This window comes from Delphinapterus leucas, chromosome 4, assembly GCF_059928025.1.
Source record: "Delphinapterus leucas isolate spDelLeu-1000000601 "Yukka" chromosome 4, BTC_Dleu_Yukka2, whole genome shotgun sequence".
Lineage (NCBI taxonomy): Eukaryota > Metazoa > Chordata > Mammalia > Artiodactyla > Monodontidae > Delphinapterus > Delphinapterus leucas.
The window spans coordinates 9,127,021-9,153,104 of record NC_143132.1 but is presented as its reverse complement, the minus strand read 5'-3'; the positions used below and the strand labels follow the sequence as shown (position 1 = coordinate 9,153,104).

Genomic DNA, 26,084 nt, shown 5'->3' with positions numbered 1-26,084 from the left:
GAGTAGAATGTCTTCTTTTTCAAAAGCAGTGGCAGCTGAGGGCATCAGGCTTGATCCCACCTCCCAGAGGGGATGCAGCAGAACCCCTCCAGGTTCCTATTGAGAAGTGTCTTTGGGAGCCTAAGGTGGGCTGGCGGCGCTGGCCAGGCACTTCACTCGTGCCCAGGCCTGATGGCTTGGGCGCTGGCGTTGACAGCCCACAGGTAGAAGAGCTTCTGAATCGAGGGTGTCTGCCTGAAGAAAGCCACCGGGCTGAACCAGCACATGGAGCTTTGACTGTGTAGCAGCCAGATGGGGAATGAATCATTATATCTAACGATCTCATTCTCTTTTAAGTTTGCCCTAAAAACATGGAGCTGTTTCCCCCATGGCCCTGCTTTAGTCCTCAGTGAGACAGAGGAAAAGTCTCACGTAGGTAGAATTTGAGATGCTACTTAGTACTACTCAGGTAGAAGGTGTCTTTGAGTGGGACCCACACCCACTTCCTGTGTAAAGTAAGTCACACTGGGGGAGGTGGCACCCTGTCTAGCGGAAGCCTTTGTTTCCAAAAGTGCTTCCAATCTACTACATGGAAAACCTTTTCACCCGGCAATTCTGATCTCCAGTCTTACCACATTTTTTTTTTTAAGATTTTTTTGATGTGGACCATTTGTAAAGTATTGAATTTGTTACAGCATTCCTTCTGTTCTGTGTTTTGGTGGTGTGGTTTGTTTTTTTTTTTTTTTGGTTTTTTGGCCACGAGGCATGTGAGATCTTAGCTCCCCAACCAGGGATGGAACCCACACCCCCTGCACTGGAAGGCAAAGTTTTAACCAGTGGACCACCCCAGGGAAGTCCCTCCGGTCTTACCACTTGCAAAACGTTTCTTTAGAGTTTTTTCATTAAATATCCTTTAAGAAATAATATTTTCTTTCCTTTTTAATCTTAAATATTTATGACTATTTACCTTTCCTTTGTTGCCTTAAAAAGAAATTTCAGGTTCTCCAACTGCACCTCTTATTATATGCAGATTTTTCTCCTTGTCTTCAGTGTCTCTTGGAATTCTCATCGTCTGTTGGGTCTGCAGTTGATTTCATCTCCAAATATACAACAGTTTGAGTTTTTCTTTTCTAATACAATGTATTCCTCAAACTTTCTTGTTAACACATCTAACTAGTGTCCTTGTTCGCTTTTGTGACAGTAAAGGATATTATTTATAAATGATTGGATTTCTGTCAGTTCTTTTAAAATGCAATGCATTTTGTCTCCATTTTTAAATCTGGTACTTAACAGTCAGCTTGTCATTATAATAAGAGGAGATGCTTGTTGATTGCTTGCTTTGTGGCAGGCCCTGAGCTAATTTCCTTAAGTGTGGTAACACGTGATGCTTGAAACTTCGTTAGGCACCATTATCCCTGTGAAACCGGAGCCCAGAAAGGTTAAGGGATTTACCCAACAGATGATGGAACTGGAATTCTAGGCTCTGACCCCCAAGCTCACAAGCTTAAACCAGGCATTATAATAGCCTCAGTCTTGTTTGTTTGTTTAACCTTTGTGTTGAAGCACATATTAAGTGCCAGGCTCTGTGGGAAGTGTGTTAACAAAATCAATATGACCCAGGCACCATTTTAGCCCCATTATTCGTGATGAGAATGGTACAGAGGGGAATCAATGTCATAGCTGCTCCAAGGAGCAGCCTTGCAAATCCTGTCCGGCCAAATCCTGACTGTAGGTTGGATGAAACCAGTTCATGATCTCTGGGTGTCTCTGCTCTACTCCTGAACCTGTGTGCTTTGATCTAACTTACCAATCTGATGGGTGAAAAGTATGGCATTTCATAGTAGTTTTTTTGTTTTGTTTTAAAATTTTAATTTTATTTATTTTTGGCAGCATTGGATCTTCGTTGCTGTGTGTGGGCTTTCTCTAGTTGTGGCGAGCGGGGGCTACTCTTCATTGCGGTGCGCGGGCTTCTCACTGCGGTGGCTTCTCTTGTTGCAGAGCACGGGCTCTAGCCACACGGGCTTCAGTAGTTGTGGCACGTGGGCTCAGTAGTTACGGCACACGGGCTTAGTTGCTCTGCAGCATGTGGGATCTTCCTAGACCAGGGCTCGAACCTGTGTGCCCTGCATTGGCAGGTGGATTCTTAACCACTGCACCACCAGGGAAGTCCCTCGCAGTAGTTTTAATTTGCATCTTTTAAATCAGGAAGGATGAGCATCTTCTCATTTTTCTAAGTATTATCTGGTTATATCCTTTGTTCTTCTCTGCATTTTCAAGTCAGACAGCTTTCTTCATCTTCAGTGTACCTTTCCCTCAAGAGGCACTGACTCCCGGACTCAGATATGCTGTGTTGCTTGGATTAACATGGACAGCATACAATGAACAATCCATTCCACATGTCCTGGTCATGCCCTCAGATTTTGGTTATGTTTCTTATTCTAATTAAATTAAATGGGGTAACACATTTAAATGAGAAAGAAATAGCAACCCGCCTTGTTCATTTGTAATGAATGGTTGTGGTTCCTTGTAATTCCATTTATATGGGAAGAAGTGTATTCATCAGAATAGGAAAGGTTATGCCATGGTAACAAACAGTCCCCAAGCTCAGTGATTTTTACAGTATTGTTGAGTTCTGCCTCAGTGGGTCAGCAGGTGGTTTCTGCTCTCTTAATTTCTCAGGGACCCAAGCTGGGAGGGGCTCCAGTTCAACCTGTGTCTCCGTGATCTTAGAGGCCAGGAAAGAAAACCCACTGGGCTTTGAGTTGGCTTCTAAAGCCTGTACCAGAAGTGACATATCATTCCACTCATCTCACTGGCCAGAGTAAGTCACGGTGCCACGCCTACATTCAAAAGGGCAGAGAAATGGGATCTGCTGCTGCACAGCCCCAGTGAGCCAAACACTTTTGGATCCCATATGACCACCTTAGGAGCTGCAGCCCATCCTTTGCGCCTCAGTTAGCAAACGTCCTTAGACTATGCTGAGCAAAAGTGAGATGGTGACTTAAAAAGCAAGAGCTCGGGGCTTCCCTGGTGGCACAGTGGTTGAGAGTCCGCCTGCCGATGCAGGGGACACGGGTTCGTGCCCCGGTCCGGGAAGATCCCACGTGCTGCGGAGCGGCTGGGCCCGTGAGCCATGGCCGCTGGGCCTGCGCGTCCGGAGCCTGTGCTCTGCAACGGGAGAGGCCACAACAGTGAGAGGCCCGCGTACCGCAAAAAAAAAACAAACAAAAAGCAAGAGCTCTGCCTGACAAACATAACAGGTGAGGACAGAGCTTAGTTCTCCTCTGAGGTCATGGAGAAAGCCCACAGCTGCAGTATCGCTAAGCCAGTGAGCCACAGACATGGTTTCCTAAAAGCTGTGTCTTCAGGACTGGCCAGCTGATACTTGTTGAAACTGGGTGGTGGGTACTTTGCTGTTCTACCTGCTTTTCTGTATGTTTGAAAATGTCCATAATAAAACGCACTCTTTCCTGTGCATTTCCCACAGTCGTTTCCTCTCTTCCTCGACACCTCAGTTCTTACCCGCATGTGTTTCCAGGTCACCTCCTCAATTTTTCTTTTTGACACGAGCACATTAAAAAAATTATTTTGTTGGCTTGCCCTTTGTTTTAAGCTATCAGACTCTTACAAATAATAGTATAAGGTATTTCTTGACGACCTCTAGGTATAGCTGGTTTTTTAGTTGTAGTTTTATTGAATTTGAGAGTTCAATTAGACCACATGCTTCTGATGGAAAATATTATTTTGCTTCTTTTCCTTTTATCTCCTACATAACCGCAGGATCCCATTTCTCTGCCCCTTTAAACATAGGCGTGGCACCGTGACTTACTCTGGCCAGTGAGATGAATGGAATAATGTGTCACTTCTGGCACAGGCTTTAGAAGTCAACTCAAAGCCCAGTGGGTTTTCTTTCCCGGCCTCTAAGATCACGGAGACCCCTCCATGAGCTGAAACCCCTCCTAGCCTGGGTCCCTGAGAAGTTACAGAGAGCAGTGTATGTTTTAGAGGGGGATCATTTTCTTCGCTCCTAGGAAGAAAGCTGTCATGGCCCTAAGACCACATGGTCCGGGGGCAGCAGTTCTGACACACGTCCTGTGACGGTCTTGCGGGATGCCTGCCTTGTAGGAGGCAGGTGCAGAGGGCCGAGAACAGCAGAGGAGGAAGATCCTGGGTGCGGACCCAAGTAGCTCACCACCGAGCTCAGCCCTGAAGCTCATGGTCATTAGCACAGCACGCGAGTCGGTGACATGTGCACTTGGAACCGGGTGGAGCACAAAGAAACGTGTTCCCCGCCCTAGAGTTGGGGACCATTCTGCCTCGGCGAGTTGGGTGCACAGCTGAGTCTCCCACGAGGAAAATGTTCAGGCAGAGCCTGCACGAGGCGGGCAGGAGCCACAGGTGGACCTGTGCTATTAGGAAGCTTGAAGCTGAAGCATTAATACATGGAGCAGGTGAATCGGGCAGGAGTCGCACCGTGGAGGCCTTTGAGCAGCTTTTTAAGAAGAGTGGACTTTACCCTGTCGGCTTTCAGTAAATATTTGTGTGAGTTGTATGGATTGTTTCACTGTAATGACAGACACTTGGTATAGAAGATTGAGTCGTGAGGACCCACCCAGTGCTCTGCGTGTGGTCGCTTGATGCCATGAAGAATGGCGTTGACCTACTCCCGACAGGGAGGTGCCCTGTTAGCAAGAAATCCACCGACCGTGTTTCTCAGATGCGGCCAATGCCCAGGGATGCTCTAGCTCAGGCCAGGCCTGTGTCCTGCTGGAGGAGGCCCAGCTCAGGGGGACTGTCATTCCATGTCAACAGGGATCTGACTCCCTCCTGGGGAACTGAATGCTGAGGACGTAGGAGTCATGGCCTATAGGTGTGTCCCAGACACTCAGGGCCACCTGGCTGTGCAGCCAGGCTGGGATAATGATGGGGAAATCCAGGGCTTCCGTGGCACACAAACGAGGGTTTTCTTGGGGACAGGAGGTCTGTGTTCTGCTTAGTCTCATGTGTAGACTAGAGGCTTCCCCAGACAGAAGCACACGGCTCCATCAGAAACTGGCCTGACAGGGACAGAGTCCCTTTGAAGGGATGCAGGGTTTCCCTTCACTGCTGGCAGCTTCCCGGCCCCGTGTCCCTGATGCTGGCTCGTGGCCCCCCTCCCCAAGCCCTCCCGCGCAGTCCCTCTGTCCTCCTGTCCTGTCACGTCCCACCTCTTACAGCCACACCGGGGCCTGCTGGTGTCTTCCTGGCCTCGGCAGATGTCCTCTCCACAAACAGTGTCACTGCTTTCTTCCTTATGTGCTTTTCCTCTTGTTTTCCAGGCTCTCCAGAGTAACCTGAGGTATTCCTTGCTGCCAAGACGGCTCATTATCAGCAAGAGATTAGCTCAGTGCCTGCATCCTGCTTTGCCCAGCGGTGTGCACTTAAAAGCCCTAGAAACCTATGAAATTATCTTTAAAATTGTGGGGACCAAATGGCTGGCCAAGGATTTGTTTCTATACAGGTACGATAGCATCCCCACCGTTTTACTTTTTGATTACCCAAGTAATCCATATTTCAGTTCACAAGTTGAGAAAATGATAAACAAAAAAATACAGAGGGGTTGTCAGTTCACCATAAAGCCATCACAGAGGTCACCAGGGCTCACCTTCTGGAGTATGTCCTCCCTGACTTTTCTCTAAGTCGGAGTGTAACGTGCATACTGCCTATCACCTGCTCTGGGCCAACAGTTCATTGTGACCGTCTCCTGACAAGCGAGCATCTCCATCACCAGTGTAGATGGCTGGCTGGCTGCTTTTGAAAACCCCCTTGGGCTGACCAGTCGCTTGGGGCTTCTGAGCAGGTGTCTCATTTTCCCTCCTCTCCCTTTTTCTGTCCCGAAGCTGTGGGTTGTTCCCTCTTCTGGCACATGCGGCGATGTCGGTGAGGCCCGTGCTGCTTGGCCTGTACGAGAAGTACTTTCTCCCGCTGCAGAAGCTGCTCCTGCCAAGTCTCCAGGCCTTCATCATCGGCCTGCTGCCCGGCCTGGAGGAGGGCTCGGAGATCTACGACAGGTGGGTCTCATCCGGAGCTGACGGCTGTGCCCATCCAGGTGGGCCGCCCATCCAGGTGGGCCGCCCATGCGGTTTGTATTTTATTTCACTGCTGTATAAGAAACAGGGTCAGTGGGACTTCCCTGGTGGTGCACTGGTTAAGAATCCGCCTGCCAAGGCAGGGGACACGGGTTCGAACCCTGGTCTGGGAAGATCCCACATGCCGCGGAGCAACTGAGCCCGTGCGCCACAACTACTGAGCCCGCGCTCTAGAGCACGTGCGCCACAGCTGCTGAGCCCGCATGCCACAACTACTGAAGCCCGTGTGCCTAGAGCCGTGCTCTGCAACAAGAGAAGCCACTGCAATGAGAAGCCCGTGCACCGCAGTGAAGAGTAGCCCCTGCTCGCCGCAACTAGAGAAAAGCCTACACGCAGCAACGAAGACCCAACGCAGCCAAAAATAAATAAAATTTTAAAAAAAGGAAACGGGGACAGAAGCGCAGAGACCCATGAAGCAGGGCGGGTTGATGTTTACATTTCTGTGGTGGTCTGCCTGACGAAATACCGTGTGTGCCTGGGAATTACCTCACTTCCAGGTGAGGGTCAGAAGGTAAGAAAGTTTCCTGGAGTCGCAGTCAGTGGGCAGCAGAGATGGGATTCTACTCCCCATATGTCACATTCTGAAGTCCTCCTCCCTCCTGTTATACGATGCTGCTTCCAAATGAAAAAGCAAGGCCACGTTTCATTGATGGATAAGGTCAAAAAGGGGTGAGGCTAAGCAGAATAGCTTTTGACAAGTTTCAGAAGCACCTTGGAGAAATTTGTCAGACTCATATGCATAAAAGTTCATGCAGTGGTGTTTGTTTGTTTTGGTCATTGCTTAGGAACAGGAGAGAGGAGAGAGGCCGTATCCATTCTGATTGAGCATGCAGAGTGTCTTGTTTTTCTGGAGAATCATGATGTGAGAACTCACTTCCAGCGCATTAACTATTCTGAGTGATTACTGCAGTGATTAACTTCTGTTCATAGGACCCACTTTCAGAGCCCACGTGCAGCCTGACTGGGGGGTTTAGAAACCTGTGTGCTTGCAAAAGTTTCCATTTGATTACACAAGAAACTGCTCGAATTTTCCCCATGCCAGAGGCCCCGGCCGTGCCACCTTGGCCTATTTGGTGTCAGCAGTGACTGGAGGGTGCAGGGGGTGTGGAGTGGAATCTCACAGTCAATCCAAATAATCAGAATGGTTTGTGGGACAGTCGCTGGTGACCAAGGGTGCATTAAAGTCACAAGCGTCTGTGCTGGGATTGGATGTGCATTTGACCGTTGGGAGCTTTCACACAGAGCAGGTGGTGGCCATCCACTTCCCAGTGGGGAATCCACCTCGGCGGTGCACTGAGTCGCTAGCATCCACTTCCCTAGGAGGCAGGGCCTGTCTCATTGCTGTTTTAAACCTTAGGGAATCCACCTGGGCGGTGCACTGAGTCACTAGCATCCACTTCCCTAGGAGGCAGGGCCTGTCTCATTGCTGTTTTAAACCTCGCGCCATGCCCTGAGGGGCTGGGTAGGTGTGTGCGTAAGGGAACAGTCAGGGTCATATGGGGTCAACAAGAGGACCTTTACCAGACTCTGTTTCTTGACTCTTAGTCTCAGGCTCTTTCTAGAGTTCTGATCCATTCACGTTTTCCTAACAGATGTGTGTACATAAATGCTTTTTTCCCATCATCTGAAGATGAACACATCGGCTCCCAAAGCGTATTGCAGTTTTTTTAATCTGTAAGAGTGAATCACACCAGGAGCATGTCAGTAGTTGGGGTGTTGTCATGTGTTCTCCTAGTTGATAAATGTTCATTTGCACAGTCACGCAAGTTGCTTAACACGGGTGTTTTCTCCCAACGTTGTGATCTCTTGACGTTGAACCAAGAGCTGAGTGAAGCTGCGTGAACCACTGAGTAGAGGCAGGTGTGACAGAAAGCCACGCCCGGCAACTGCAGCCCTCAGAGGTAGGAGTGACTGGCCTTCCGAGGTGGAGGCTGGTCTAGGGTTGTGTGGTCTCAGAACACAGCAGTCGGGTGACCGCACGTATCCGTGTCAGTTTGAGAGAGTTCAGCAATGACTCTTCCCCAACGTGCATAGGAATTGAGTCAGACACCCTCGACCCCAGCAAATACTCTGCAGAGACAGGAAGAGGGGGGGGATCTGGGTGTGGGGGGGTCGCGATGTCCAAGGCGGTGGAAAAGGCTAAGGGGTGAGTGAGTGAGTTTGGGGCTGGTGAGGACGGGTGACTCAGGGGTCTTGTGGAGGCGGGGACAGTTCCTGGTCTGTTCCTGTCAGTGAACCATAAGGGAATGGAAATTTTGGCCAGTGTTAGGACTCGTTATTCCCCCTTGCTTTCTAATAACCCTTTGATGTCTGCAGTTCACTCCTGGCCAGAATTCCTTTCTTAAAGTGCCCAAGAAGCAGCCACACAGTTTGCTGTGTTTTGCTGTATGGAGAAAACAGAATTAGTGGTATTGGGGGCGGGAGAATACTCCACTCCTGTTCTGAGAAGACGGAGGAGAGGTGGAGGTTTCCAATGGTTGGAAAGCAGGCAAAACCCGGCTCCCCAGAGATGTGCCTTTAAATCAGTGGCTCTCAGCCCGGGGTGGTTTCTGTCCCCCAGGGGATACTTGGCAATATCTGGGGACACTTCTGGTTGTTACACCTGGGGCGGGGAGGGTGCTACTGGCATCTAGCGGGCGGAGGCAAGGGGTGCAGCTGAACTTCCCACAGTGCACACGATTGCCTCCACAGCACAGGAGCGTCCAGCCCCAGGGGGCCACAGGGTAGAGGTTGAGAAAGCCCGATTTAGATAGTAGTTGAAAAATATTTATTGACCTTTCTTTTGGCCGATTCCAGGCACCATGATGATGAGCTCTGCTGGGTCTAGAGCTTTCCCCCCCTTCTTTGACATATATCCGACTATGGTGGTGCAGAGCGCTGCTGTCACTGCCCTGCTTGTTCAGATGGTCACACCCCACGCTGTTCGGTCTTGTGACAGCTCAGCTTTCCACGAGGGTCCATTCGGCAAGTGACCGCAAGGCCAGAGTCGTGCAGCGCCTGGGGCTCACGGCGCACGGCCTGTGTCCCTCACCTGCTATCAGTTGAGTAGAGGAGAGCGTGTCGGTGTCGTTAGAATGGGCTCGTGTTTGCAGGGGGCACGAAAGCAGCAGCCAGGGTGGCTGAGGAAGGATGGGAGGAGTAGGAATTGGGGGTTGGTGTGTGTGTTTTGTTTTGTTGATTGTTGGTTTTAAATAGAAAAGATTACCATTCTGGACACTAAACTGCACACTTATTTTGGAACTTCACAACTGAGGTGCTACGAATAATTCTTATTTAGTAGAAAGTTACTTAGTTTTTAACCCCAGTTATCTTGCTCTTTACTTTGCTCTCCATAGCAAAGTCCTGTCATCATTGCCATTTTCAGACCTGTAGCATCATTTCAATTTTTAATATCCATTAATTTTTAGAATAAAATGGGAATCTTTATATTTATATATAAAGCTATGTTTCTTTAATAAAGAAAACTAGCCAGTGTTCTGTAAATATTGAAGAAAGGATAGCATAAGTGGCATTCCCCAGGCTCTCGGACAGTGGAACCTCTCTACTGTGGAACCGCCCAAGTGGCCAGTGTTCCGTGGAACGTACTTTGGGGATATGCTGTCCTAGTCAAAGGGGATGTAATAGTAGTGCGTGCATTGTAGTGTTTGCGTTGGGTTTTAGCTAAGCGGTGGTCTTCTGGGATCCTGGAGAGAGGAGCACTCCGGGGGCTTCCTAAATTAATCTGTTGCTGTGGGAACCTCTCCCTAGCTCAGGACCATGCTGTCTGTCCAGAGGACACAGTGACCCATCTGCCCGACTTACTGTAACCGCAACTGCTGAACGGCGCTTCTGCCCCAAATTAGGGCCTTTGTTTGGTTGTTTTCAGAGCTGGGCAACGATAAGCTCTATTTGTTTGCTCAGCCTTGATAGAAGACCCATCGGTACCTTTAGCCACTAAACCATTCTGTGTCCTTGTAAACATTTGGGTGTTACTTGTGCTTCTTCATTTTGTTGTTTTCTCTGTATCTTTTGCTACAAATATTTTATGAGTCAAAAAGAAGGCTTAAGGAGACTAGGTTTAAGGGGAACAAAATGTATTTTTAATATCAAAAGGAAGTAGGCATTTTTTGTATGAAATGTTTTAATATACACGGAAGTGGTTATTAAAAAGTAAGCTGAAAACAGTTTGGCGTATAGTAAAAGGGAAAGAGTGGCATTCATCTGACAGTTTTTTCAGGTGTGTGTCAGACGCTCATCTGGGCATTGGGGGGTGTCAGCCAGCAGAGCAGACTTAGTGGTGACGGTGGCTGTGTGGCCTCAGTATCAGCTGTTTTCCTGTGCTGAGTTTTTGCTCAGAGACTCTCAGGTATTTTCACAACATTTGCATCCCTTTTCCCTACCATAGCTGAGAGCTGAAATGCACAGAGGTTTCACTTCTGTGCAAGTGAAATCCCTTTGTGGGAGTTTGCCTCCGCTGTCGTATCGATAGATGCTGTCACCCGGCCTGCAAGCTTTGTGTTCGCAGTCGGCGGGAAGGTGCCCCGTCAGCTGCAGGTGCACCCCGAGTGGAGAAGGGCCAGGCCTCAGTCAGTGTCAGTGGAAAAACAAGCCCGCACCCACTGATGCTGCTGCTTCTGTGAGGACGGCCGTGAAATCGCTGACGTCGTGTCATGGGAGACCTGGATAAAGATAAAGAGGCGAATAAATGTTGGTCGTCCGCAGGAGGGCTTCCTGGAGTGGGAGCCGGTGTATGGAGGTGCTGTGGGCAGAGTGATGGGAAGTCGGCTCCAGACCTTCTGGAATGTGCCGTGCGGCAGGAGGCCCGGGGAATGTTGTCCCCAGTGTTTCTAAAATCCGGTGTCACTGGGCACATTTTTGGCTGTGCTCAGGTCGGGGGTGTCTTTATCATTACTTAGGTCTTCAATCGGTCACATTAGCCTTTGGGTTTTTTTTGTTTTTTATTTGTTTGTTTGTTGTTTTGCGGTACGCGGGCCTCTCGCTGTTGTGGTCTCTCCCGTTGCGGAGCACAGGCTCCGGACGCGCAAGGTCAGCGGCCATGGCTCACGGGCCCAGCCGCTCCGCAGCATGTGGGATCTTCCCGGACCGGGGCACGAACCCGTGTCCCCTGCATCGGCAGGCGGACTCTCAACCACTGCACCACCAGGGAAGCCCAGCCTTTGTTTTTTTTTAAATGACTCTTCCTACTTTTATACAGAGTGTCTGATCTGCTCATCCACTTTGGGCAGTGGAACCTGTAAGCACCATGTAAGCGCCACGGCATCCGCAGCAAGGCCGGAGGCGGAGACGGATCTCTGCCACAGGGTGACACAACAGGTCAGATGCTGCCTCCTGGCCAAGAAGCTGCACCCCTCGGTGACATGTTTGTTTTAGCAAATTCAGTTTCAGTGACAGCCAGCAGGTGGACAAACACAGAAGGGCGAGAGATGGCAGCATCTCAAAATGAGGAAGATGGTGCTTCCCGGCCAGGGAGAGAGAGCCGCGCCCGTGAGAGCCCGAGGGATGCGCCCTAATTCTATGATCTCCCGCCCACAGGACGGACGCGCTGCTCCTGAGGCTGTCCCTGGTAGTGGGCAGGGAGGTCTTCTACGCCGCCCTCTGGGGGAGCGTCCTGGCGAGCCCGTCCATCCGCCTGCCCGCCTCGCTCTTTGTGGTGGGCCACATCAGCCGGGGCTCGCCCGGCACGGAGCAGAAGTACATGCTGGGGACCGACTACCAGCTCACGGTGGGTGCCGTGCTCCCGGCGGCGTGGCGTGGCTGGCTGGCTCCCCGGCACAGGTGTCACCAGGGCCACGGGGCGGGGGGGAGGGGAGGGGGAGGGGCGGGGCAGCGGGAAGCAGAGGCGCTCTGAGGTTGGGCAGGCGAGGAGGCAGCATTCCTGCTTAAGCTGCGATGGCGGCGTTGGCTTCTAACACCTGCGTCACGTTTGTGTATTCACGCGAGGAGGGCCCTCCGGGAGACCCCACAGCTTCCACGTTACGGGTGGCCGTCGACAGCGCTCCGCGGAGCCTGGCTGGGGTCCGCTGTTGAGCCACAGCCTCGTTTTCTTCCCCTGCCCCTGTCACGCCGCCCACTGCCCGCACAGTAGGCTCGCTCCAGCTGCTGCCGTCATCCCTGCCAACCTCCTCGCCACTGGCTGCTTTCACACCTAGGTTGTCCGTGCCCAGGCCCCTCTTCCCTGGCAGCGACCTGCCTTCTCATGACCTTGAAGAATGGGAACTTCCCAGATCTTTATCTCTTTTCCCCCAAACTTAGCATTTGTTTAATGGCCTGCAGTCTGTCACCACCTAGTGGTGGACCCAAGGCTTTGAAGTTAAAATGTTCAGAAACAATCCGTCATTAACAAAGTTGCACCGATTACTTACCCCTCTGAGTCCGTTCCTCTTTGCAAACTGGGAATAATAGAGCTTCCTCACGGGGCTCTCAGAGGAAAAGAGTGATGAAAAGGACCTCTGCTTAGGGCAGAGGAGACCCTCAATAGTCACGTTCCCTTCTTCCCTGCCCTGTCAGTACCACTTTGTTTCTTTCTCCGTTTTCACTGCCCTGCCTCAGCTTCTTAGGTCTCGTTCCTGGACCATCATGTAATTTTCTAACCGGTTTCTCCCCATCCAGTTCTTTTTTGGTTGCTAAGAGATTCACTTTGTTGAAACATAGCTTTGTTCAGATCTGTACTGTGCTTGCAAAATACCTGTTTCCTGGAGATAAAATCCATCCTCAAGAGTATTCTAACAGTCCGCTCCCAGCTCACCAGATGCCTCACTCTCCACTTCAGGCCCATTACACTCCCAGAGCTGGCTGCCTGGCCTGGCACGTCTGTGATGCTGTCTTTGCTCCAGCCAGCCCCTCGTCCTGCGCTCACGGCCTGTCCCTCCTCTCCCCCGTCTCACCGAATCTCCTGCCTGTATTACGAAAAACTCAGCTCACCCCCAAAGCTTCACTGTTCTCCCCAGTTGAAAGATCTCTCCCTCTCTTCTTCCTGGTTCTCATAGCTTTTTGTTACCACTTGTCTTATGGCTCTTATCTATTATGCAGCTGTATTACATCTATCTATGCTCAGAAAAGACACCCAAAATGTCTGCTTAATTGGTTTGGAGTCCATTTGACTGACTGTCTTTGGAGTTTTAGTGTAGCTGAAAGTTCCTGTTGGAACCTAAATGTATTTGTTTCTGGGATTATAGAATTTGAGGTCTTAGAATCTGACGATCTGGTCCAGACCCCTCCGTCTCTGAGATGGAACAGTGAGGGCTGCAGCTGAAGGTCTTCCCGATGTCACACAGCGCCCCCTAGCGTCTGGAGCTAGAACCAAGTTTCCCATATTTAGATCTTATTATTCTGTTCCACACGATATAACACGGTGGTTTCAAGATTCCCAGGAAAAATTTTTTTCATTTTTATGACTATAAAGAGTAGCCTGCAAACGATGTCCAGTGTCTCGGGCATGAAATGTTCGTGGCTTTCTGTCTTTTGTAGGTGAAGTCCTTATGTGCATCCCTGCTGGACTCAAACGTGCTGGTGCAAAGAAATAACCTGGAGATTGTCCTGTTCTTCTTCCCATTTTATACCTGTCTGGTAAAAAACCGTTTGTGTTCTTCGAGGGGAGTCGCTGGTCTTTCCTGAGGCCGTGGGGTAGACGGGAGAGGTCCGAGCCGTCTCGTCTGGAGGGGAGGGCAGCCACTCAGTGACCAGTCTTCGCTTTCAGCCATTCAGGGTCCTCGGTCATTTCTGTGAGGGTGGTGTTTCCATAGCGAAAATTGAATAGCCTCTTTCCCTGGGCAGCGTGTGAAAAACCAACCCCTTTTGAGAACCACCTCTTTAAGATAAAGCTTTTGTAGACTGGTAAGGAGGGGTCACGTGTCAGAAAGGCAATTTACTATGTCATCTCCTTGCAGCATAGTTTTCTCTTTCCTCCTCATAGGATTCCAACGAGAGAGCCATCCCCCTGCTCAGATCCGACATGGTGCACATCCTCTCGGCCGCCACCCAGACCCTCCTGAGAAGAGATATGTCTCTGAACAGAAGGCTTTACGCGTGGTTACTAGGTACTGAGTAATACGTGGGAGTTGAAAAGTCAGAGTTAAGGTGACACCTTTGAGTGCTGATTTTTGGAATGAAGCCGCAATGTTGTTGATCCATTTCTGAATCACAAAGTGTGGAAAGATAACGCGGTGACTGAATTGGCACTGGTCAGCTGAGTTCTGCTGCCTGCCCCACAGCTTTGGTTATTTTGCAACTGTTACATAAAAAAACAGAAGTAATGGGATTTTTAAAATGTTAACCGAATTCCGTTTTAAGAAGCTTGAAAGATGACAAAATAATGGTCGCTAAGCCTTATTCAAGTAGGAGTTTCATGGGATAAGACTGTGTGTGAGAAAACCCGGAAACATGGAATATATGTAAAAGAAAGTTTTGTCTGGATGGGAACGTTTGTGGCATTGACACGTTTGGGGAGATATTTGGATGACTTTGGAAGAGCGTGAGAACCCTGGTTCATGTTTCTGTGAGCATGTGTTCTTGTGAACAGACTGCAGACCTGTAGGAAAAGAGCCGTTGACTGTTGGTTGGATGGAAGGCTTCAGGGGGACAAGTCCAGGAGATCACAGGGCCTAAAATTCCCAAGTCCGTGTACCTAAGAGAAGGTGGTTTACAGAGCGATTGTGAAAAAACTCCGTAGCTTTGTTTTTTAGAAAGACTTTATGTTTTTAGTGCAGTTTTAGGGTCACAGCAAAACTAAGAGGAAGGTCCAGAGAGTTCCCACCTCCTCCCTTCTCCCCGCCAAGCACGGCCTACCCTATCACCGGCATCACTCACTGGAGTGGCACGATTATTACAGTCGAGGAACCTACACTGACACCTTATCATCACCCACAGCCGGCTGTTTACACAGGGGTTCACACGTGGTGCTGTGCATTCTGTGGGTTTAGACAAAGGTATAATGACATGCGTCTACCGTTATAGTGTCACACAGAGTATTTTTCTGCCCTAAAAATCCTCTGCTTCTCAGCTTTTTTTTTTCTCCAACCCTCATAGATCTTCTCATACCAATGTCAGAAAGTCCTCTTAACCTTTCTTCCTCTAGTTGTAAAACTTCCAGAAGTCATAGCACAGAAGCTTATGAAGCATTTCCAGAAGGATATTCACAGGCTCTTTGAGCATTTTTGTTAAAAGGATGATTTTGTTAAATGCATGGCTGCCTTCCAGTGGGGCTTGGCACACTGTATGTAGACAGGACCGGCTCCGACTTGCTTAGCCACGACCCCAGGAGTCCAGACTCTCTGCTTAGAAAGATGCTGTTCCTTGCCCTGAGGACCTTAGAGACTTAACCAAGGCTCAAAATGAGGGCATGTAGTTGAGAATACCTTGATTTTTACGTAGTGCCATACAAATAAATACTGGTTTTTAAAAATGACACTCATTCCATTAGATCCTTGTAACCATACTTGTCAAAGACACTCAGGATGAATTCTTGGGGTAAACTAAATTGATGCCCATTGAGATGGAGTTCTGCCTGTCTGATCCCTGGCCCACCACTGTCAGGAGAAAATAGGTCTCGGTTTTGCTGGATCTGATTTTGGTTTTCTGTTGGAGGAATTCTATTTTTAATAATGTCAGAGCAAAAAAAAAACAACAACAAACCAAACAAAACAAAACCAATAGGGGCTTCCCTGGTGGCGCAGTGGTTGAGAGTCCGCCTGCCAATGCGGGGGACATGGGTTTGTGCCCCGGTCCGGGAAGATCCCACATGCCGTGGAGTGGCTGGGCCCGTGAGCCATGGCTGCTGAGCCTGCGCGTCCGGAGCCTGTGCTCCACAGCGGGAGAGGCCACAACAGAGAGAGGCCCGCGTACCGCAACAAAACCCCCAAAAAACCCAAAAACCAAACAAACGAAAATGTCAGAGCATGAGACCTTTGCACAATAAGATGTACTTTAAATGTATAGATTTCTTTACAGCTCATGGTGCTTGTTCTTTTATAGGTTCAGATATTAAAGGAAATACCATTGTGCCGGAATCGGAAATCTCAAATTCTTATGAAGACCAGTCCTCGTATTTTTTTGAGAAATATTCCAAGGATCTTTTAGTTGAGGTAAAGGAGCATTTCTGGAAAGTAGATCCCAATTAGGGCATTCCTGACCATGGTTCTTCAGTGGAGTTCCTTGTGGGACCTCAGAAATAGACAGGGGGGCTGTTCCTTAGTACACGGTTGGGAAAGTCTCGTGTATGGTTGTCCCTTGGAATCTGCAGGAGATTAATTCCTGCATCCCCCTACCCCACCCCACCCCCATGGATACCAAAATCAACAGATGCTCAAGTCCCTCATATTTATAACTTGGCCTGGTATTTGCATATAACCTATACTCATCCTCATACCTTAACCCGTCTCTAGATTACCTATGATACCATCTCTAGATTACTTACGATGTAAATGCTTTGTAAATAGTTGTAGAATACAGTGTAAATGCTGTATAAGTAGTTGCCAGTGCACGACAAATTCAAGTTTTGCTTTTGGGAACTTTCTGGATTTTTTTTTCCAGAATATTTTCAACCTGCAGAACCCACGATATGGAGGGCCAACTGTAGTCACCTCGTGCTGCATGACTGCTTTTACTTCTATCCCAGAGCATTTAACAACTAGAACAACCAATAAAGTCATACTGTACTTTATATAATACTCTAATATGTGGCTTTAAAAAAAAAAAAATAGGGTCTGGCTGAGATACTGCACCAGAAGTTCCCTGATGCTGACGTAGAGGAACGCCACCACATGTACCTGAAGCCTTTCCGCATCCTTACCAGTCTGCTTGACAAGCCAGAAATAGGTAACATTAGATGAGCTTTACCATCATACACCATTAAAATGCTGGTGAGATACAATCAATGAGTTATTTAGAGTACAGTTTAATCTTTGGAAGTTCAGAATCTTGAAGTAGTTTAGTCATGCTGTGTGTTTCAGTTTTCATCATCTGGGCACCACTTAAAAGTTTTGCACAATTACTTGAACGTTTTTGTGAAGAAATTATAATACCTTTGAGCTGTTGTGCTCGTCTGCGTGCGTGCCTGTAGGGCACGTACAGTACTGACCTTGTGAGAACGTTTCTTCAATCAAATCATTTCTTCAACTGAGCCTTGATTGTATTCTCAGGCAAATAGGGGACGTTCCTCCATCTTCTTGCCTTGTGACCCTGGGCAAGCCCCTTCTGCTGTTTGGGCCTCACTGTTTTCCTCTGTCAGATGAAGGGGTTTGAACTAGACTCTGGTTCCAAAAGGGTCGCCCCTTATATACCGTGGTCTTCTGGGCACCCATTGAGGAAAGTGACCTTCTCTCCCTTCCTTTAAAAAAAAGAAACTGGGGCTTTCCTGGTGGCGCAATGGTTGAGAGTCCGCCTGCCGATGCAGGGGACACGGGTTCGTGCCCCAGTCCGGGAAGATCCCACATGCCGCAGAGCGGCTGGGCCCGTGAGCCATGGCCGCTGAGCCTGCACGTCCGTAGCCTGTGCTCCGCAACGAGAGAGGCCGCAACAGTGAGAGGCCCGCGTACCGCAAAAAAAAAAAAAAAAAGGAACTGCCTCAGTATCCATTCACTGTAAGATCTCAACATCTCATCCCTTCAACACGGTAACAGGGAAGGAGACCCCCTTCTCCGTGGGATTCATCCCTGATGGCATCATCTGAGCGCTCAGGACGTGCCCACTGTCCGGTCGCCGTTTGCAGAGAACGAGAGCTGAGGGTGTTCGTTAAGTTCCTCCTCCCTCTAGCCTCAGGATGGGGACCCTTTGTTTATGCATTAAGAGACGGGTGTGGGGCATCTGTGCAGCAGGGAAGGTGCTAGGTTCTAGGTGTACAAAGGGAAACAAGGGCTTCTGGTCGAGGGAGACGGAAGGGAGACTGAGGTCCTGGTGTGTTTTCACTGTTGTTAATAATAATGGTGACATTTTTTTGAGCAGTTATTTTGTGCATCGTTAATACGCATCTCCTTGCATACTTCTGTACCTCCAACAACCCTGGGGAAGATTTTCTTATTGTACACATTCTACAGAGGGAGAGACTAAGGTTGAGCAAGGCGAAGTCATTTGCCAGGGGCCACCCAGGAACTGGGACTCAAACTCTGAAGTCTATTTGACTCCAGAGCCTGAGCCCTCTTTGTCAGGACTCTGATGCTTCCTTGATGGCACTCGGACGGCCCATCCCGAGATGTTACTCATGTAACACCAGTGAACTTGGGTACCAGGACAGGTGCGGCCCTGGCTGCTCTTGACCGAAGTCAAAGCGCGAAGAAGCTTTTGTGCCTCCAAGCTCCACCCTTGGATATGGGTGTTTTACGTCAAGGCCTTGACGTGAGCCAAGTAAAGCATTGAGCTAGCTTGGGCTCCAGGTCATATTTTCTGGAGGGGGTGTGAATGGCAGGCTTCTGCCCCATCCCAGCAAATTCGTCCTATCTGATCATTTAGTTTTCCAAGGAAAGACACACTTGAGGGGCAAAGGAGTGGATTGATAATGTAGACTAGAAGGCATAGGAGGGTCATAGGTCAGTCTTATCTGTGCTTTGGCCACCAGGCTTTAGCCACGTCCTCATTTCTTCCCCTGGAATCCTGACCGCAAGCTTTCCTTCACTAGTAAAAAGCATTTGGCAGTGTTATGCTGTAGATAAAATACACCTGGGGCTTATCGTGGAAAAGAGACCTTTTGTCTTTGGAAGCGTAAGAGTTCAGATTATTTGCTGATTCCTTGTTTGACAGAGCTTTTGTTTTCTCTGAATCATCCTGTGTTCATTCCTCTGAATACATGAGTGGGAAGTCACGCCCTCCCTTCAGGCCTGCTGGTTGATGTTTGTGGAGCAGAAATGTCCAGCCGCCTTCCAACTGCCTATCGGGCAGGGTCCAGTTCTTTTGTGCCATCTGAGGCTTTTCTGGGTTGGTGTTATTTCTTTTGTGTCGTTCTAGCTCAGCAGTTAAAGAATTCAGAATAGGAAGTTGCCCTACTCTGTTGGTGCTTCTGTGGAGTGACGGCCTCTGGCACTCCCTGCCTCCTCCGAGAATCTTCCTGGGGCAAGTTATTCAGCTTCTGGGCCTCAGTCCTCTTGTCCCCTTGTAATCAGGACAGCCTACCTGATCGCATACCTGGTTCTGTGGCTGTTGTGAGGATTAAATAAGTTAATAGTTACAGAATGTTTAGAACAGCGGCCAGCACACAGTAAGCACTACAGAAATGTCGGCTGTTTTCACAGATGTTATTCCTCCAGCTAAAGGTGTCATTGTCGCAACTAACGTTTCCATACATTTAAGACTATATAAATTATCTATGTGTTAGATAGAGTTACTCTCAATACGCTTTATACGTTTGTCACTGGTTTACAATGAATTTTTTAAAAAACATTTTGATTATTAATTTATTTATCTGGACATTTCCTTTTCAATTGCAGGGCCTCAAGTTGTTGAGAATTTGTTTCTCGAAGTCATCCGGGCCTTTTATTCTTACTGCAGAGCTGCTCTCGGCTCTGATCTTAAACTGAGCTACACTCAGAGTGGAAATTCCCTGATAAGGTACGGGTGGGGCTTCCAACTTCACTCTTCCTCCCTCCCTAATGCCATGATTTTTTTTCTCTGTTTACCATAAATTGTGAAGTGCTCGAGAAAGTGGGGGTGCAGAGGGTCAGGCCACGCCTTAGAATAACCTGTGCTCTTAATCGATACGAATCAACTCTTCCCCATCGAGTATTGTGATGATTAAAAGGAGTTTGATCTTGTCTCTGCCCCACACTGGGAAGTACAAACCGTATTTACTGATCAGGTGTGAAAAGTTGCTCAACAAAGGCAACTGGGTCTGGTTTACAAGTGGCGAGTGACGGGGGGGGGGGGGGGGGCCGGCGGGAGGTCAGGTCAGGAAGTGGGGCGAGTGGGTGTGAGTCTTCAGGAGACCAGTCAGAAGGAGGGTAGCAGGGAGCAAGGCGAGGGCACCCCAGGGGCATGAAGGCTCTCTAGGGCCCTGGAGGCAGGGTGAGTGGGGTTTGGGAGACAGCAGACATGGCGATAACTTAAAGTGTGTAGTTAGCCATCAGCCCTGTGTTTTGTTTTGTCTTTGTACTTTCTAAGGTAGTAAAGCCTCTTCCTTTTTACTTTACTCTTAATATAATTTCCTTCTCCCTGACTCGGCATTGGGTGTATTAAAAATTTAAATCGATTAGAAGATTTTTCTGGTTTATTAATTGTTCCCTGACTCGGCATTGGGTGTATTAAAATTTTAAATCGGTTAGAAGATTTTTCTGGTTTATTAATTGTAAGTGTACCAAGAGTCTTTAGTGTTTGCTTGTTTCTAGCAGAATGAGAGTAGTTTATTGTTTTCCTGATATGAAAGTAATAATCTTCATGGTAGAGTATACCAATATTTGAAGGCATCAAGGGAAAAGATATTATCCATAATCCCACTGCCCTTCAGAGAAAAACATAAAACATTTGTATTTCTTTTCGGATTTTCAGTGCATAAGTACACAGATGTCTATCATTTATTTTTGAGGTGGAGTTACAGTACCTGTTTAGTTGCCTGTTTGTTTTTTTTTAATGCAAGTTGTGAATAGCTCTACACTCTTCTCCTGTGGAGGATTGTCGTTGCCTTTAAGTCCTCAGTAAGGAGTTACACTTATTTAAGAAATCCTGACTGATTGACCAATCTCTTATTGATTGACTTTTGGGCGGTTTCCACTTTTTCAATATTTTAAAATTGATCTCAGAGAGGCAGCAGCAGTAAGTGGTGGCTTGAAACAAGATCTTAGTTCCCTGCCCAGGAATTGGACCTGGGCAGCCTGGATGAAAACCAGGAATCCTAGCCGCTAGACCAGCAAGGGCAAGAGACTAGACTCAAATTTTCCCTGGCTCTTGCCTCCGTTTGAAAGCAAGACTGTTTCAAGGAGGCAAAAACTGTAAAAGCAGGTGCAAAGTTTATTATTAGAGGCACAGCACGACAAGTGGGAGAGCACACAGAGAAACCGTTTATTTAAGTTTCTTTTTCCACACCTGACCTGCCCTAGGACCCTCCCCGATATGTGTGTGCAGCTTTTTTCCAGGACGGATTCCAGCCCAGAGGCCCGTGGCGGGGGCCTTGGCATCACCTATTGTGGGGTGGCGGCCCCTCCTTTCTGACCCCCAAGGAGCCTTTCTGCGCACACGCCATGTCTCCCTTGCCCCAAGGATGGGAAATATGTGACCTCTCCATCTTTTACTCAGACAGGGTTTAGCCTCTCTCTGTTCCTGCCATGACTGTTATGGTAAAGTGTCCTCAGGAGACAAAGCCTGGCTGTTTACTCTGTTTCTGCTGTTATTTCTCCTTCGAAGTGCAAACAGGAGGCTGGATGTAAAGGCCTAACCTGGAGCCCATCTATGTCCTGTCTCAGGAAATGCAAACAGGAGGCTAGTTGTAAGTGTCCAGCCTGAAGCCCACCTTTTTCCTGCCCCAACAAATGTAAACAGGAGGCCAGTTGTAAATGCCTAGCCTGGAGCCCATCTATCTCCTGCCTCGAAATGACATTGTCATGATATCCTTATGCCTACATCTTTTTTTTTTTTTTTCCTGGCCGAGCTGTGCAGCATGAGGGATCTTTGTTCCCCGACCAGGGATTGAACCCATGCCCCCTGCATTGGAAGTGCAGTGTCTTAACACTGGACCACCAAGGAAGTCCCCCTTTGCCTACATTTTTGTGTACCTCTACAAGGATTTCTGTAGGATAAATCCCTAGAATAAATTTCCTGAGTCATAGAAGATGTGCATTTAAATGTTAGCCAAATTACCCTCCTAAATGGCTGTACTATGTTATTCCACCAATAGTGTATGTAATTACCTATGGCTGGACTAAAACTGGTTTTCCATATTACATTCTTTTTTACAATAGCTCTTTTTTCTTTAATTTATTTACGTATTTATTTATTTGTTTTTGGCTGTGTTGGGTCTTCGTTGGTGCGTGAGGGCTTTCTCTAGTTGCCACGAGCAAGGGCTACTCTTGCGTTGCAGTGCATGGGCTTCTCATTGCGGTGGCTTCTCTTGTTGCGGAGCACGGGCTCTAGGTGCACGGGCTTCAGTAGTTGTGGCTTGTGGGCTCTAGAGTGCAGGCTCAGTAGTTGTGGCGCACGGGCTCAGTAGTTGTGGCTTGCAGGCTCTAGAGCGCAGGCTCAGTAGTTGTGGTGCACGGGCTTAGTTGCTCTGCGACATGTGGGATCTTCGCGGACCGGGGCTCGAACCCGTGTCCCTGCATCGGCAGGCGGATTCTTAACCACTGCGCCACCAGGGAAGTCCTACGATAGCTCTTAAGCTTACTTCTGAGGGAATGGATCAGTATAAATACTGTTTAGGATGGCACGATGCATTCTCTTCCCTGTATAAGAACAGTAACACTTTTTATCTATAACCGAGTTTGTCAGTCTCTCTAGAAATAAGTTGTAAATGGTACAATGAATTCGTTTGTCAGACGTGGCATTCCCGTAATACAGGCTTTTCATAGATATATTTACAAATACCCCTCTCCCTTTACAGTACAATAAAAGAGAACAGAAATGCCTCTGAGATTGTTAAAGCAGTGAATTTGCTCATCACATCCCTAAGTACAGACTTCCTCTGGGATTACATGACAAGGTGCTTTGAGGACTGCTTTAGGTAAGTCTCCGGTTCAGGGCTTGTGAACGTGTGGGAAGGAATTGAGGGTGTCATGGTTTCGTAGCCGCTTGTTGTGGTCAGATTATACTTAGCTCGCTAAAGCTGGGTCGTCTCTGCTGAGTACATGATTGAATTCACTTAAAATCATAATAGAACTAAAAACAGTGCCATTGAGAAGGTTCACATGATACCGAAGCTTCCTTATCAAAGTCGAACTTCAGAAACTCGTCTGTGCATTTTCTGGTTAGGTCGATCTAATCGGCTTTCTTTGCATGGTGCCCTTGGAGCGCTAATTTTTTCAAGAAGCTTAGTTTTGTGGTCCTGGGACTGGAAAGAGTGTTTTTGAAATCATCAGTCATCTTAAATTCTTATTGAAATTAGTGTGTAACTGTTCAGATGAAAGCATTCATGTTCTAAGCCACTATAATCGGCTTTCCCGTCACCTTCAATCTGGTCACTTGCACCACCTCCAAATTGCTGGCGGTGGCGTGCTCAGGACAGCAAACTTTCCTGTGGAGTCCTTTCCCGTGTGATTTTCGCTGTGAAGGAGGACTGATGTAATCTCTCAAACCCCATTTTGTCCTGCGAGTCATGCTGTGAAACTTCATTCTTGTCACGTCCTTTGGAATGCTCTGTGTTCTCACAATGTCTTCAGTACCTGCAACTGTAATCAAAGCGTGACTTATTAACGTTTGCCGCGGGCCATCCCCTGGACACCCCCAGGAGAAGCAGGGCCATCCATCGTATAAGAAAGAGGAGCTCAGAGATGTGAAGTACCTTGTGTGACATTGCACAGCAGATCGGCAGCAGCTGAGATCAGAACCAGGCGTGCCCAACATCCCAGCTGCTCCTGCCATGCCCTTTGCCTCGTCTGGTGCCAGGCCCCAGCAGGTGTTCAAACCTGTGATGAGTAAATTAATTGTAATCGGATCCACGGCGGACAGCAAGGCCATGTTATACTGAGGCTAGAGTGTATTTTGGTCAGCTTAGTTCCATTTCAGAGTTACGAGGAGTGCTTTCTTTAAAAAAAAAAAAAAAAAATTAACTGTGAAACATTCCAATGTAAGAAAGGATGGGAAATGACGTCAGACACTCACGCACCCATTGCTGAAATTATAGACCACACTTGATCATTGTTTTTCACATCTTTTTTATTAAAGGAATAAAATGTTGCTACCCAGATAGAGCTAACTCCCCACCTTCCCAGCACTTTTCCCTCCTTTCATCCCAGCTTTCATCACTGTTCTGAAATTCATGTCTGTCCTGTGATACCTGTGTTTCTATAACATGTGTATCCAGAAATGATATAGTCTGTTTTGTCTGTTCAAATTTTATATAAATACTATCAAGTTGTATATAACTTTTTGCAGTGTGTTGTTTTGGGGGGTGGGGTGTGGTCCACAGCCCTGTGGAGATTTATATACACCTAGTTCATTCATCTTAGCTATAGTAGTCCAGTGTGTGAATAAACCAGTTTCAGTCTTTTCATTGTTGCAAATAGTACCCTGATGACCGTGTTGGTCCTGTCTCTTTACACACAGATACATGGGTCTCTTTAGAGCAGGCACCCAGCAGCAGAATCTCCCAGACGTAGTGGTTACAGTTCTTCCGTCCCTTACCAAGATAAATGCCAAGATAACTAAGCGATAATTTACAATGAAGAAAATTAACTCTGGTTGAATTGTACTGTGATAGCTAGACGAATCCAAAATTACTGTTTTGGGAACTAGTATGTTGACTTTTTAACTTACGTATCCAGTTGCCTACTTCTTGAAAAGGAAGTGTTGAGCTTGAGAATAAGATAAGCCCAGTGGAGTTACACTTCTCTGTGGGAGCTGAGAAATTCTAAGCAGCTCGTGGGGATGAGCTCCTGGTGACATGCAGGGAGCTGTCTCTGGTTGCTCTGACAGCAAGTTGAACAGCTGTCCTGCATTCTGTCACCAGGCCCTTTCCCCGGGAACATGCCTTTGGTTTGGGGCTGGGGGCCTGGAATTGTTGCTGTTGGTAGCTCCAGATCTGCTGGGTAGGGAATCCCACGTGGGCATGGACCACCCTCACCTGACCTGATGAAGTTCAAGTCAGAGTGAACCTGTTTTGGAGACAAGCAGATTCAAGACTTATTGACACTTGTCTATGTTAGATAGTTTTTGGCACCAAAGCTTCATTATTAGAACTGCAGGAGCTGTCTTTCATTATGGGTGGAATAGAATAAGCAACTTTATTGGAAATCATAGGAAACGCTTGAAATTATTATAAGAGAGTTGTTTTTCTTTCCTGCGACTCACGCAGACCCGCAAAGCAGAGTCACGCTGCCGGGAGACGCGTCGGCGCCCCCCCGACAGTCTCGGAGCTCTGCACCCTCCTTGTGTTCCTCCTGGACGTGATCCCCCTGGTAGGTCCTTTGCTCTAAGGAGATGGCCCAGTGCTGGCTGTTACTTACATTCTGATTAGTGTTGTTGGCCTTTTTATGAACCTAAACTTACTGAAGAAGTAGTTTTACCTAAATACATAGCACTGTGTTAATGTGTGTTTCAGCATGGAAGATGTAGCTGGATGTTGTGTCTTTTAGGTCCTTTTAATATAAGGGGTTATAACTTTTGAGCCAGTTGTAAGCTGAGCTGAAGTTATGGAAACCAGATGATGAGCTGAGTGTCATCCATCCTAAATAACGACAGTTATTTAAGAGTGAGCGTTAATGTATGTCCTTTTTTAAAATTTTTATTCATTTGGCCGTGTTGCGCGGCACGCAGGATCTTCGTTCCCTGACCAGGGATGGAACCTGTGCCCCCTGCGGTGGAAGCACAAAGTCTTAACCACTGGCTTGCCAGGGAAGTCCCAGAGAGTAAATACATTTCTTAGCTAAAGTGACACCCTTGGCTAATTTTCTCAAAAGAAATTGATTTCTTTAATATAGAAATAAATGTGGTGATTATTTTCTGCTAGAAAGAGGAAAGCCACCTGAGAGGAGAGGAAGAACGTCCATTGATTTATTTAGATCAAAAAGAAATATTATTTTGTTTTCTGATTTGGGAATTAATGTGAAACAAACTTATGCTGTAAAAAAAAATTTGAATTTTCTACTGGTTACACATTAAACCCGTGTCTCTGTTTCACAGGAACTTTACTCTGAGGTGCAAACCCAGTACCTCCCTCAGGTGCTTGGCTGCCTGGTGCAGTCTCTGGCCAAGGAAATGGAGGCGCTAAGCTTACCTGAACTCACGCACGCCTTGAAGACATGTTTCAAAGTGCTCAGTAAGGTCCAGATGCCGCCTTCCTACCTGGACACGGAGCCTGCAAGTGGAAGCTTGGTACGTGCTGGGAGGAGCCGAAGTGGTTCTCTGGGCTGA

At 47.9% G+C, this 26,084-nt stretch overlaps 1 protein-coding gene across 8 annotated transcripts in view; it reads left to right on the top strand.

The window, feature by feature from the left end:
• DOP1B (DOP1 leucine zipper like protein B) overlaps positions 1–26,084 on the top strand; it is a 111,224-nt gene that overhangs the window by 28,641 nt on the left and 56,499 nt on the right. For 6 of the 8 annotated variants that reach the window (XR_002641867.2, XM_022553042.2, XM_089910270.1 and 3 more), the window contains 11 exons: positions 5,298–5,479; positions 5,859–6,029; positions 11,640–11,829; positions 13,575–13,673; positions 14,020–14,143; positions 16,077–16,186; positions 16,805–16,919; positions 19,520–19,640; positions 22,618–22,737; positions 25,027–25,129; positions 25,854–26,045. Coding sequence is in view for 7 of the 8 variants with exons in the window: in XM_022553042.2 (XP_022408750.2) it covers positions 5,298–5,479; positions 5,859–6,029; positions 11,640–11,829; positions 13,575–13,673; positions 14,020–14,143; positions 16,077–16,186; positions 16,805–16,919; positions 19,520–19,640; positions 22,618–22,737; positions 25,027–25,129; positions 25,854–26,045 (1,527 nt within the window). In the remaining variant the exon portion in view is untranslated. Of the gene's footprint in view, positions 1–5,297; positions 5,480–5,858; positions 6,030–11,639; positions 11,830–13,574; positions 13,674–14,019; positions 14,144–16,076; positions 16,187–16,804; positions 16,920–16,944; positions 19,011–19,519; positions 19,641–22,617; positions 22,738–25,026; positions 25,130–25,853; positions 26,046–26,084 lie in introns of those variants that run through there. The other 2 variants (XM_089910271.1, XM_022553043.2) reach the window with 2 other exon arrangements.